This window comes from Homalodisca vitripennis, chromosome 2 (genome assembly GCF_021130785.1).
Source record: "Homalodisca vitripennis isolate AUS2020 chromosome 2, UT_GWSS_2.1, whole genome shotgun sequence".
In the NCBI taxonomy this organism is placed as follows: domain Eukaryota; kingdom Metazoa; phylum Arthropoda; class Insecta; order Hemiptera; family Cicadellidae; genus Homalodisca; species Homalodisca vitripennis.
In genome coordinates, this window is record NC_060208.1 from 102,149,344 (window position 1) to 102,164,462 (window position 15,119).

Genomic DNA, 15,119 nt, shown 5'->3' on the forward strand with positions numbered 1-15,119 from the left:
TTACCATGATGAAAGGGGGATATCTACGACAAGGATAGTAGCTCTTAGTTCTTTATTTTCTGGATGATCCCTCATATAGAATGAACAAAAGAAAACTTGTTAGTGTGTTTATGATTTTGACCCAGATAGTTTTATTTGGCAACGTTTTGCCTTGAACTTTTAAGGAGTATACAGGGCATTATGTGTAAAATGTTGATAGTACTATACCTCGGTTTGTGTGCCAGTGCGTGGGCAGCAGCTCAAAGAAGAGAAGATAAATTTCATTCAGCGCCTAGGTTGGTAGTACTTCCCGGAATGGATGTCAAAATCATCCCTGCCCTTCAAGACAACTACATGTATCTAGTAAGTAGTAGAATTGTAACGCATTTTATATTTTGTAATAAGCACTATATAATTTATGTAACAGAGACTGGCTCAAACGAGTCATGTCAATTGAGATGTAAGTACACAAGTATGAAGTGAAGGCTATAACAGGAAACGATAAATATTGTAACAAAATTTTGATGTTTTTATGTATAACTGCCTCATTTACACAAATGAAATCCATAGACGCTATGCATATAACAGTGCTAAAAGCCACAAGCATCAATAGCGGTAAATTCATATTGTATCTGGTAGGCAATAAGTCACTTGACATCAGCAGTTACTCAGTATCAATCTGACTATAGTTGATCTGTTTGTTACATCAATGCTCCTTGAGGCTATGTTGAAGTTGCTAAGTTATACGTTGTTTGAAATGATTTTTTTTTTAAGAATTCAACTTTACAACATTGTGAATTAATTAAATTAAACATTAATACTAAGCTTCCAGTTAGAGAACTATTTTTATTCTTCAGCAGTGGTAGTTACATGATTAAAATTATGAAGATGAGGTTGTAGTATTATTAGGAGTTTTTCATTAAGATGATCACATATCTTATTAACTTGTACTTAAATCTATCATACTTTTAATGTTGAAGAGCCTTATTACTTGTAACCTTCAGTAATTGATCTAGGAACAACAATTAATCTTTCATTTCTGCCAACTCTGTAAAACTCCCTTTTTGCAATCAGTCTATTACCCTTAGCTTTATTCAACATTTGATAATAATTTAAATTGTAAATTAAAATATTAACATAAGTTTAGAAAGGAATTTTCACTTCTCAGAGTACTCTTTATCCTACATCAAATTGCAAGAAGTAAGATGTTTACAGTTGTTTTGAACATTGAGTGCTGTATGTAAAGCGAGAAGTATACTAACTCAATTCTGGTTCTTGTAACAGATAGTGGATGGAGAGACTAAGGAGGCAGCTGTAGTGGATCCTGTAGAACCGGAGAATGTCCTGGCAGAACTTAAAGGAAAAGACGTGAAGCTGACCAAGATCCTGACTACTCATCACCACTGGTTAGTGAGTATATGGTTTCTTGGACAAGTTTAATCAGTAAAATTCAGTTGTTCAGTACTAATTCTGTTTAGTAATCATAGCCTGTGGCATGGCAAGAACAAACATTTCAAGGAAAAGTGGTCACTAGCAAAAATCAGCATTATGTGGAGGTAATGATCACAATATATTTGACGACAGTTGATGATATGACAAGATACTGCAGTGTGTAGGACCTTCTCATGTGGCACTCTTCACTGCAAGTACTATGGCTTGCAACTTCATTGTGTAATAGTATTCAGTTAGTATAAGCCATAAAAAAGATAGTGAGAAAGACACAGAGAAGAATATTGAAAAGTAAAATCTTGTTTTCTGTCTCTGTAAAAAAAAGCAAATGACAAACACAATGCACGTCTATTACGTATCTTGTTATCATTCTTCATAAAGTAATAATGTTGTGATTTATAGGTCAACCGCTATTAAAGAAACCTGCGCAGAAGCAAATTTCTGATCAGTGCCGTGCAGGAGGGGCCCCCTCTGGCGGGGAGTTGTGGTGGGGAGTGGGACCAGCACCTTCTTGTATCTGTTTATCAGCTGTGTGGATCGTATCTCGTTCTCACAGTTTTGTTTACACTGCAGCTACTTTAACTGTTCTATAACTATATATTTTTGTGTGTACGCATATACAAGTGTCGAAGTCTAAGCATAAAATATTAATTAAACAGATTAATGTAGCCATATATGTATACAGGAAACATTGTTATTTTGAGGTTAGCCGTGCAGTGGCAGTGGCCATTAGAGATGTGTCGTTCAATTCGAACGGGTCAGTCAGGTGAACGAGTGATCCGGATCAGAGTATTTCAAAAGACCCGTTCACTTTGAAAGTTTTGTTCAATTTTGCCTGACAACTGAATAAATTTGATACTTTTTTCCAAATCAAGTATATGAAATGAAATGAAAATGGTTTATTTTCCCAAAAGTAGTACAGTAAAACACATACACGTAGTGCAATAAACGTATGCACATACATACAATGTCTGAAACCATGTATCAGAGTGTAACAATACGGTACTTATATTTGTTTTTCTTGTTCGGTTTGTTATTTCTTATCATATAAACCTTGTAGTAATTCTATTTAATTCAATTAAAATTTGAAAAAAGAAAAGTAGTATAATTGGGAAGAGCCTACATGGGCCTAGGGCCTGTGCTAGGCTCTGGTCGTGAATATTGGAACTCAAAACTGATCAAATAGAGAGGCGGCGGAGGGGTATTTACCCCACCCTGCGTGAACTCAAATCAACCAAGGTTTTTTTGTTAGCGGTTTACCTATAGTTTGAAATATTTAGCTTGTCTTATAGTAAAATTTAATTAAACTTTTTGGTATATTTACATTTTACAATAAAATTAAATTTACTTGAAATAATCAGTTTTGTAAATAATTATTTTTTATTTTTATCAATAAATACGCTAATGTAAGTAAAATGCCCTCTTTTATACTTTTTTTTTGCTTACCTTTTATAATTTAGTTATAACAAACATTAGCTTTGAACTTAGAGAAACAAAATGTTTGACTTGTTATAGGAAAGTTAATGGATTTATGGCGTGCGAAGGGTTAAAAATGGAAATAGAAAGAGAGTAGGGTTAGATCAGAATGTGGAAATGTTTTACAATTTGAAACATGGACTGTTATTGAGAAATATAGAAAGAGTTGGTCTATGATGATTACCATTGGTATTCATAGCACATAAGTAAATTAAAATTTTAGTTTAAACAAAAGTTTAATTTTGCTCCAATCCATTATAAAGAGAGAAACATCTGGATACACATAAAGCAGCTTAATTTCCGTAAAAAATAACTTTAAATTGTTGGTGTTATCTGAATTAGTTTTTAGGATTAGATGAAAATACAGTTAAAAAAACAGCAAGTTAAGATGTAACAATTTAGTGAACCAAAGGTAGCAATTAAAAAGACAAGGTTGTACTGAATTACAGTAGCGTAAAACTTTTTGTTCTTATTTTTGATGTTGGAATATTTAACTCTGTTCTATCCTTTTCCATGAAATACTATGTCTTATCAATTCAAGATAGCTTACATAAAGTCTGTATTTGAGTCTAAGATCCATTTACATTCAAAAGTTTCGATCAGGAACTTAAATTAAACGTAAATTCAGTAATTATAAACACAATACTTCTTATAAATAATAGAAATGTTAAAGTAAATACAATACTTTAACCAATGTGACACAGTTTATGCTTACACTGGCTTTTGTTCTGTAATAGTGGAGATATCATGTCTTCTAGTTCCGGGGTCTAGTGCATGCACCTTCGCTTGTTTGTACCGTAATACTAGCACACACAAGGACAGTAATAATTAATCTCTTGTTTTAGGGACCATGGAGGAGGTAACAACAAGTTACTGAAAGTTCATCCTGAACTACCCGTGTATGGTGGTGACAACAGGGTGGAGGGCCTGACTACGATGGTTGAGGATGGTGACAAGTTGTTCATCGGTAAGTGATGAATATACTGTTTTATGTTTTCTTTCAAATTAGTTGAAGTGCTGCTTCCCTCCAAATTGTGTTAAGGAACCAAAAACAAGATTTGTTTAACCCCAGATTACTTATAACTCGTCAGAACGATTTGCAAAGTCAGTATTTCTTATGAATGACAAATGTGCATGCATCCTCCCTCTCACATCACAGTACATCACATAATCTCCAGTTACTTGTGGAGTTTCACTGCTAGGTAACGTATGCTTATTTTGCAGTTTGATAATACATAAGTAACTGTGTGACATATGATTGTTTCTCTATGTACTTATTTAGTTATTTTTGCAAAGTGCTTAGTAATGCTCAGTACATTTGGATGCTGGATTTATAAATTAGATTACAAAATGGTTGATGGTGTACATAGAAATTAAGAAATTAGATGTCATATTTATGAAACTATGGATCTATCTAGTAATGAAGAGTTTAGTGAACATCCTTCCACCTCGAAGCGAAGATGTTAATTTATTAGAAATGATTATGTTGAAGATATGGACTCTGAAGCAAATGATACAGATATAGACCAAACCTACTGTCAAGAAAGTGGAGTTCTAGGTGTAAGTGACTTGTCAGACAGTGATATTGAAGTTTAACAATGTAGAAAGATACACCAAAGTGCACCGCCACATAATGATCCTACACCTAATGTTGATCCTTGTAGTGCCACAATTGGTCCTACACCTGATCCACATCTGTTCATCCCACAATCTTAATTCATTTGAGCTACAAACAATCATATATGGAACACGACTTGGTTCCGTCAATACTACACGGACCCTAAGAAGAAATTTTTCAAAACTAATAGTCATGAGAACCTCAAGAGAATCAGTTCGATCCTTATTTGCTTCCTGCATGTGTTTGACAAAGCCATAATCAACAATGTTGTTGTAAACACCAATGGAGGAATGGTTCAACTGAAAAATTACTATACAATGAAAAAGTACCATTGAACCATTAGATCTTCAGGAGCTGAAAGCTTTCATTGAACTGCTTGTGAATTCTGCATGGAGAAAGGACAAGCCATCTTGCTGTAAGAGGGATGTTTGACAGTGAGTGGTTTGATACTTAATACAAATGTATCATGACAAGTGATCGGTATGAGTTTATTCTATTTTCTCTTGAATTTTAAAACAAAGTAACACTTGATGAATGGAAAAGTGTTGACCCTTTCGCACCAATCACAGAGCTATGGGAAGCTTTCACAAAGAATTTTCAATAAAATTATAAACCAGGAACTATGTTACATCTGACTGGCAACTACTAGCCTTTAGATGTGATTGCTCTTTCAGGGTGTACATACCAAATGTATGGGTTAAGATTGTGCTTTGCTGCGTTACCTCAACATGAGTGATGGGGAACATATGTGGGGAAGAAAACACCAACCTGATGTATCATTGGATCAAACCGATGTGTAACTACAGACAATTGGTTTACAAACATACAGCTGGCAGATGAACTGTTAAATGAACCGTACAAGATATGAACTGTGGGTACGATTCATGTAAATATAAAAAACATCCCCAGTGAATTTGCAAATAATAAGCAAAAACCAGTCCTATCATCATTGGTTTTTTTACGGTAGAGAAAATCATTTGGTTTTAAAAGCCTGGAAAAAAAATAAAGTTGTAATTCATTTATCTACTAGGCATTCTGAAATGGTGTTGAATAATGACACTAAGAAGCCAGAAATAGTTCACTTTTACAATGCAACAAAGGAGCTATATTTTGTATTGCAATATTCTTAATGAGGTTTATAAGCACTAAAACAATTTTTGTGTATTAGAGGTTGCTAAGATACTATTATAATTATCTCATTCATATAAATACTATTTTGGTACAAACAAAAATTAATTGACAACACTTTAGTAGTCCTGTGACAAACATTTAACATGTAATATAAGATTAAGGAAACATGATCTTCACATACAATTTTGTATTAGTGTTTATTTTGCTGTTCTAATAATCAAAATCTACTTTAAAAATTCAATATAATTTTTATTGTTTCTAGATGTAGTTTACATAGCAAGCTCTAAAAGTGTTTAAATTGTTCAATTTCAATCTAAAAAAATGGTGTGTTCAAAATTTAGCTACATTGAAAAACAATTTCTACTTTTCATAAATATGTGATAATAAAACTTATTATCTTATTCAAAACATTAAATATTTTGTTTGGTTTGGAGTCCCTGTAAACAAAAACATAAATATACTTTACACTTAGTAATTGTGAGCTGTACATTTTGTGACATTTTGTACACAATGACAGATCTTGATACAAACCCACGTGTGTGCACATACGCTTATGAGACATATGTTGACCATAAAGAGATGAGTATATTTAATGTGTTCTAAGAACACAAGGACAAATAAACACTCCACACATGATATAATACACTGATGTCTGTCAATGCTTCAAAATTCTTGTCTGTCTGATAATTGCTAGCATTTACTTAGGAGCATTATGCCGTATTTCCTTTTGAAATAAGAGTATTACTGTGATACATTTTCTATTATGAGGCATGTTTTTTTGTAAGTGAGTACCGTTTTTATATTTCCAGAAATCAAGAAAATTTTTTGTAAAAATGTTATTTTGATATGAAAGCTCACATTTTTATCTACATTTCTACATAGTTGTTATCAATATTAAGGCATTTATCATATGTAAAAACAACCTTTTTTTGTATACTGTTGTCTTAGAAGATTGCCACCTGATGTAACAGCAACTGAACCAGATCATTTTGACGCTATTTTCGTTGGTGAGATACTGACCTTCAAAATGCTTTTTTTCATAAAAAATCAAATGGTAACTATGGGTGCTAAATTGGGTTTGTTAGGGAGATTATCAAATTGTTCCTAGTAAAATGCTGTGATGAGATCTTGATTTCGATATTTCGCATGTGGACGAACATTGTCATACAGGAAAACGTGATTCTCAATAAAAATATCAGAGAACACCTCTTGAAACTTGAGGAAATTCTTCTGATAGTGAAGAAATTGTGAAATGTATGTTCATTTTCACTTTATCTTTAACTTTCTGTACCAATTCATAGGTAATCATAAGGGTTGTTCACTGCGTTTCCCATCATGAACATTTTTTTGACCATCAAATGGGAAGTTCTTACTCATTTGAATGGCATTCCATCACTCATAATGTTTTATCAAACACTTCAAAATTAGCACCAAGAAAACAAGTAACAGCAAGTACTTTACAATTGGACGGGATTCTTAATTGACATGGCTATTTGTAATATGCATTAACAGATGTAAAAACGGTTTATTTGTGCCATAATTGTATCTATGGTTTGCTAATAGATTAGTTAAACAGTGCGCAGCGACAGAATTTCAAAACAATACTTAAAAAACACCTCTTAACAAGTGAAAAATTGTTTTTAAAGCTGCTTTTTTATATTAGACACATAAGCGATCATTATTTCAACAATAGTTTTACATTTTTCATATTTACCTAAGGATTAATAATCATTAATTATAAACATTAATAATCTTGCGCATAAACATAATGAATTTTGGTGGCCAAATCCAGTGTTACAATACTATAGGTTGACTGCTCAGCAGAGACACGTCATCGGTCTGGTCATATAAGAATTTAATAACTGCATAATATTATCTGTTGTATATTTGTTTTCTAGGAAATCTTGAAGTAGAATGTCTTCATACTCCTTGTCACACAAAAGGCCACATTTGTTATGTTGTCAAACCAAAAAACCAATCTCAAGCAGTGTTTACAGGTATGTCAAAATTGTATAATTGAGTATATCTATAAAAATACTCTAAGGTATTTCAGTTGTATTTTAATTTAATTTTTTTCCTTTTAATTCATCTTAAAATATTAGTGCTAAATATTTACCTACATGTATATGGTTTTTGTTATTTAAAGAATCTTTATTGCTAAAACAGCGATTTTGCTGATGATACATGTTAATTATTGGAGAAAAATATCATAACTTGGGTGATGTTTGTCCTGTTGCAATGTCAAAGCCTACACAATATACTGGTAAGATTTTATTCTAAAACAGTTGGAAGTATTTTGGTATTCTAACTATTTAAAGCATTTTAAGTCAAAATAATTGTTTTAATAACAAAAAAAGTAATTTAAGTGACAGCAAATTTATCACTGTGCATTGTGTCAAATGAAGTTTTTTGTATAAAGAAATTCTGATAGTTATACAGATAAATTTATAATGTTTATATAAAAGCCTATACAGTGGGAATAATGGGAGCATAGACTGAGTAATATCAATCATATGTGTTTTTAAGTATGACTGGGAGTTCCGTGTAGTTAGACATCAGAACCCTGTATTGCAGTTGTAAGTTATTGAGTAATCCTTCTTGTATTTGCAGGAGACACTTTGTTTATTGCAGGATGCGGTAGATTTTTTGAAGGCACTGCAAACCAGATGTATGACAATTTGTACAAAAAGCTTGGATCATTACCAAATGACACGGTAAGAAGCAAATTGTGTTAATTTTGAAACTAAAATAAAGTATTTTACGTTTAATTTTAATTTATAATATAGATTGTATTGTGATGGTAATAGATATAATTGTAACTTTCAATGGAAGTATTGATTTGAAGATCTACAAGTGTAAATAATCTATTTCTTGTTTAAAGAGCAGTTTTATTAAAAGAAGCCTTTGATTTTGGTTACATTTTCATTATTATGTGTTGTAGGACACACAACAGCCTTTTTAGATAGCCAGAGCCATTTCAAAACCCACATTTTAGTTAGTGTATTACGCATATTTCTATATGTAATTATATAATTACGTATAGAAAGATTAAATAAGAACTTAATTTGGTACAGGGAAGGAGTATGCCAGGTAAATTTGTTCTTGAGATATCCAGCACAAAACATGCATGCACCATCATCAAACCATGTCAATTTTGGTCCGATAGAATTTAATGTTTATAAATATTCTGAAGGTTATATGAACATTTTGATGTGTTAATTTTACCTTTTTATTAAAATAAATCTCTTAATTTGACAAACCAGCGCTCTTTTTGAATTACACTTTACTTAGGAATCTACACCCTGCACATACAAAACAAAATGCTGTCTTTCTATATATACTGTGCTCAATTTCTAGATATAGAGATGGTGGGACAGTAAGCTCCTAGAGGTCTCAGGGGCTGTGAAGAAAGAGAATCAATAAATATATATATGTTGGCTTTTGTCTGTGGGGTTTCATACGTCCTATATACAGATATTGGACACTAAAGAGTTAAATAACCCTTGACCGTGACAAATCTTTCTATGTCACTAGAATTTTTTGTTGTCAAGTTACATTAGTTGTAAGCAAAAATTACCATGTCCAAAATTAACAATTTGCAGAGATCTACATAATAATTCATATTATGCTGTAAAAAGTATATCTTTATAATTATTCTTTTCTTAAAATGTTTCTAATTATCTATTAACATTTTAGTATAATATCTGGATAAATATTAAATTGCTTTCAAATTAAGGATTAAATATACAACTTAAAATATGTCTGTTTAATTTCGAATTTTGTTCCTTTATAGTATCAAAACAAAAAAAATTTTTACTATGGAAAAATATATTTATTTTTTAATTACGCTTCTTTATTAAACACAGTGTAACCATAATGATCACTCTTGTTTGTTTCCGTTTTGTAGTAGAAAAAATCAGAGTGGTAAGAACAAACTCAGACATTCAAATGAAGTTTTCAAAGCCATAATACATTAACACTTTGAGTGCTGGCCCTAAATGACATGTAACTCTGTAGAATGCTGGGCGTTTTTGGTGGTTTTCAAAAATTTATTAAAAAAAAAGTATTTAAGGTATGAGAAAAATACTTACATACCTTAATTCAGCTTACTTTCGTCTTTCTTTTAACGTGAAATTTTTTGTGCTTTTTTTAAAAACTACACATAAAAAATGTTTTTTAAAAACATATATTTTTGGAAAAAAAAATTATTTTTTAAGACAGTTTTTTTATCTAACTTACTAAACTAAGCATACATACAATTATTTACAATGACCCATTTACAAATATAAACTGTCCTTTGAATAATACAAATCATGTTTTTGTTTTGTAGTTTTTTGACAAAAAACTATGCCGTCATATTGATGCGTCGGCATCACTTTCGCTGTCAGCACTGTTTTCAGCATCTGTAACATAATAATATACTATGTAAAATATGAATATATTTTTATTTTATTCATAAGAATAAAATATTAGTTGTATAAAGTTAATTTATTATAATACAAATTATAGTTTGATTCACTAAAACAATAACATAACCAAACTTTTAGACTGATGTTTATATGATAAATAGACTTACTTATTCTTACCTGAAGTATGTGTCTAATCTTCTTCCATTAAATCAGGATCAATGTCAGAATCGTCAAAAATACTATCTACTCCAATAAAATTATCTTTATCTAATACATCACTGATCGCAACGTCGTTCAAGCTGCGATAAGCCATGATTGCGACATCGACTGCCGGCTGCAACGAACGTCACGTTAGCGGCACGTAAACAACGCGACCGAAGTTGCTTTGTCATTAAGCTCATACAATACATCTGACGCTTTCTAGCGGTGAATTGTATTACTAAAAACCCAAATAACATTGTAGAGTAGGCAAAAACCCGTTTAAATACGGACAATGTAATATAATACCAATTGAAATGACAACCACGTAAAACTACGGGATTAGCATTCTTCGGAAGTTTCGCCGTTCCGTAAAATTACGGGATTAGCACTCTAAGTGTTAATGTTTGTACAAATCTGTTTGTTCATAACAAAAACAGGAATGGACTATATATTGTTCAGTGGTCTTTGTTGACAGGACATGGTTGGAGAATATATCGTACATTGGTCTTCAGAGAGTTAGATTTTTTATTTTATATAAAAATGCAGTTGTCATGGGGACTTAAAACAGGAACTCAATACATCCCTTCAGGCCTAGAGGTAGTGTAGAAGCAATGTGTAATTTGTAAATAGTGAGAGTTTGTTTTCAGAGGGTTTTTTGCGGCCATGAATACACATATGCGAACCTCAAGTTTGCCTCAACAGTGGATCCTAACAATCAGGCAGTCGCAACAAAACTGGAGTGGTCAGAGAAAATGAGAGCAGAGAGGCAACCAACAGTTCCCTCTACCATTGGTAAGGCATCTCTTACATACAAGGGTGGTCTGAAAACATTCCGACTTTGTGAAGATGGCAGTACTCATAAATAAAAGCTTCTAAATTTCTTTATTTATCTGTTGACAGTTACTCACCACAGTTTCAGCCATTTTGGACGTGAAATTTTTATGTAACAGTTGTTTGTGTGAGTTGATGTGAGAAAATGGACAAAATCGAGTATCTAGCTGCATTACATTTTTTTTTTAAAGGCAATACGTCTTCGCATATCAAAGATGAGTTGGATTCTGTGAATGGGGACTCGACAAAGTTCATCAAATGGTGCTAGACTACCACTAAATTAAAGTGAAAGAGATAGCAGAGTAAATAAAACATGTCAAAAGAGCGTGTTTGTCACATATTAAATCAACATTTAAACATGAGCAAGCTGTCCACACATTGGGTGCCACACTTGCTCACGTTAGACCAAAAACATGTTTGAATGAACATTTTCAATGGTCTTTTGGTGCAGTTTAGGCAAAATAAATCTGAGTTTTCGTGCTGATTAATTATTGTAGGTGAAAATGATACATCATTATATGCCCAAAACAAACACTATCGCCTTCACTGGTGTGATGTGTGATTCTCATACTAGTGACTTGCATTCTTTGCAGTGACAACCCCTGGAATGGACTCCAAGCAGCCTTTGTGTATGTTTGAACCCTTTTCTTTTCCTTCTTTTCTTAGTTCTGTTCTTTATTTTTGTATGTATTAATACCACCCCATCTGATGAAGAGGATAGATTCCAATCCTCGAAATATTGTGTTATACCTTTTGCAATATATAAGGATGTCAAATGTCCGAAATCCTGTTATCCTTACAAAAATACAGACCAAACAGTGAACTGCAAAGGAGAAACTGGCTCCAAAAAAAGCAAAAAACTTTCTTCGGCTGGGAAAGTGATGGCAACTGCTTTTGGATTAGTCATGGAGTTATTTTTATTAATTATTTTCATAAAAGAAAAACCATTACAGGAGCATACTATGCATCATTTCTTGACAAGCTGAAAGCAGAACTTGCAGAAAACACTACCACATTTGCAAAAAAGCAAATCCTGTTTCACCAAGACAACCCAACAGTCTCACACATTTGCTGTTGCTGTGGTGAAAATCCATGCATTATGGTTTGAACTGCTTGACCATTGTGTTATACCTTTTGCAATATATAAGGATGTCAAATGTCCGAAATCCTGTTAGCCTTACAAAAATACAGACCAAACAGTGAACTGCAAAGGAGAAACTGGCTCCAAAAAAAGCAAAAACTTTCTTCGGCTAGGAAAGTGATGGCAACTGCTTTTGGGTTAGTCATGGAGTTATTTTTATTAATTATTTTCATAAAAGAAAAACCATTACAGGAGCATACTATGCATCATTTCTTGACAAGCTGAAAGCAGAACTTGCAGAAAACACTACCACATTTGCAAAAAAGCAAATCCTGTTTCACCAAGACAACCCAACAGTCTCACACATTTGCTGTTGCTGTGGTGAAAATCCATGCATTATGGTTTGAACTGCTTGACCATTCACCTGACTCATCACATCTAGACTCAAACTACTTCTTTTTGTTCCCTCATCTAAAAATTGCGCTTGAAGGACATAGATTTTTGTCAAATAAAGAGGCAATCACCTTCGTGAATAATTATTTTGCAGAGAAAAATGTTGAGTACCATTTGGACGGGTTACAGAGATGGGAGCATTGCTGGGAGAAGTGTGTAGATTTACAAGGAGACTATGTTGAAAAATTCAAAAAAAAATGTATCTGTTAGGTCGGAAACTTTTTAGACCACCTTCATGCTTCAGTTCGTACAGTCTCTTGGCATTGACTGTTTGGTATGTTGTTATATTAATACCCTACAAATAACATAATTTAAAAATATAAGAATAGATATTTGTGTATAACTTAAGACTATATTTATTTAATTAGATTATCTATTTGTTTTATAATTAAATATTATTTTACAACGTAATATATTTTTTCACTGTCCACTCACTCTAAATGTTTTCATATAGTTTATAACTGAAATTACATTTAAAATGTGTTACAGTTTTGTTTTGAAAAGTTAATAGTTCATATTATTTTATGTTTGTTTATAAAAGACTAGCGGGCCCGGCGCGCTTTGCTGCGCATTTCAATAATTTTTTGCAAAAGTTGCCCGCGGCTTCGCACGCAATTTCCCGTTGAAAACAGTACACTATATTCACTTATTCTTTTTCTATCACATTCTAAACATTGCTGAGATAATTGATAGTCGTTCCATCGTGAGCCTCTTGGGCGTATTATGAAGGTATGTACCATATTCCTGCCTCTATCTAGCTGTTACCCACGGCTTCGCACGCAAATCTTAAGAACCGAAGTCCTTATATTACTTAGTAAATTTTTTTTTTTACTATAATAAATTTTAGATTAAATTAGTTATATCTCCGATGCCACGATTGAGCTTGCTTTGTTGTCTCGATCGAGAGAATATGTACACACGGAGTTTTGAGAACCATACTTCTGTCAAAAAAAACAACTAAGGTTGATTTTATAACATTCTTTATATTTGTAGCCAACGTAAGATAGTAATTATGATATCTGCATTGCTCTTCTGATCAAGCATGAGCATGGTTTATATTAAATAAATATTGCAGTTAAAGGTGAATTTTTACGTCAAATTTGAATTGTATTATCTGGATAGTAAAGTCTATGTTTAACAGTGATTGCAGAAACAGTTTAAACAAAATTTGTCGTTTCTCTTAAGCTTACTCTATGCTTTAAAACTATAAGTGTAATATATGTTTACAAAGAACAGCTGATTAAAAATTTGAAAAGACGTTAACATATGTTTGCTGCAATGCATTTCTTATGGGTATTTCTGTAACCAGTGGGGCGGAATCCTGAATCGGGAAAGGGATGGGCATAGCTTATAAACCTTCTCCGTGGAAAAATACATATACGTACAAATTTTCATCATGATCGGTCCAATAGTTCACGATTCCATAAAGGACAAACATACAAACATTCATTTTTATATATATAGATTAATAAATAACTTAGGAGTTTATACCACATAAGTGCACACACACACAGGAATCCATACAAGAAGAAGAACATACACCCATGCAATTTTGATAACTTACAATAAACATATATAAATCAATAGATTTTAAAATTAAGAAAAACTAGCAACTTATTTTAGAATTAAAATTAACATAAAAAAATTATCATACATATAAGATAGAAATACATAAACTATTGTAAAATTGAATCATCAGATAAAAAAAAAATAATTTCTTTAGACCAAATACCACAGAATACATTAAATCTTAACACTTTGTACCCTGAGCCCGAGTATAGGTCGGGCCGCGTCGGCAACGCCTGCTACCGGCGCCCGAGTATACCTCGGGTCGTGTTATTTAATTGTATTATTTAGCTCAGTCATCTTATTTTAGGATTCAAACATTTTTATTATGTTCATTGGTTGTCTAAGTTCGTATTTGTTGGTTTTGAGATCCCTGGGTCACGTTTTAGTAATGAAATACGTATATTTATCGTCATATTACAAGCGAGTCTAGACAGCTGATCGTAGGCGCCGCGGCTGATCGTCGGTACTGTCATTTTGCTTTGTAGTGTTTCACGTTGTGTTTTGTTGTGAGTCTTAGTGATGCCTTACTAAGTTTTCTACAAATCTTGCTGAAAAATACTGAAGCAAATGTTATTATAATGTATTCTAAATGTGAATTTAACTGTTTGAAAAAATCAGAACTTTAGTTTCTTACTGAATGAAGTAAAGGCAAATGTAAGCAATGTGAGGTTATCCGTGTGTTTTGTTTTGTATTTACACTCGCTTTGTTCTTTCTTCTCGACTTTCCGTTGATTTTCTTTTATATTCTTTACTTATTATTTTCTAGTTTAAATAATATAGGTGATGAAATCAAAAGTGATGCAATTCACGATCTTTTGTTGAACTCCGAGTCGGAAAATTACGATGATTTTGATACACGCCTGGGACAAAATATTGATTTTATGAACGATCTAAACGAAAATGTGCGAGATCCTGTATTTCA

At 32.4% G+C, this 15,119-nt stretch overlaps 1 protein-coding gene across 6 annotated transcripts in view; it reads left to right on the forward strand.

The window, feature by feature from the left end:
- Window positions 1-15,119, forward strand: part of LOC124354476 (hydroxyacylglutathione hydrolase, mitochondrial) — a 30,649-nt gene that overhangs the window by 11,544 nt on the left and 3,986 nt on the right. For 4 of the 6 annotated variants that reach the window (XM_046804954.1, XM_046804951.1, XM_046804953.1 and 1 more), the window contains 6 exons: window positions 225-342; window positions 1,264-1,385; window positions 3,750-3,871; window positions 7,552-7,650; window positions 8,264-8,367; window positions 10,911-11,055. In XM_046804954.1, coding sequence (XP_046660910.1) covers window positions 225-342; window positions 1,264-1,385; window positions 3,750-3,871; window positions 7,552-7,650; window positions 8,264-8,367; window positions 10,911-11,055 — 710 coding nt within the window. Of the gene's footprint in view, window positions 1-125; window positions 343-1,263; window positions 1,386-3,749; window positions 3,872-7,551; window positions 7,651-8,263; window positions 8,368-10,910; window positions 11,056-15,119 lie in introns of all 6 variants that reach the window. The other 2 variants (XM_046804956.1, XM_046804955.1) reach the window with 2 other exon arrangements.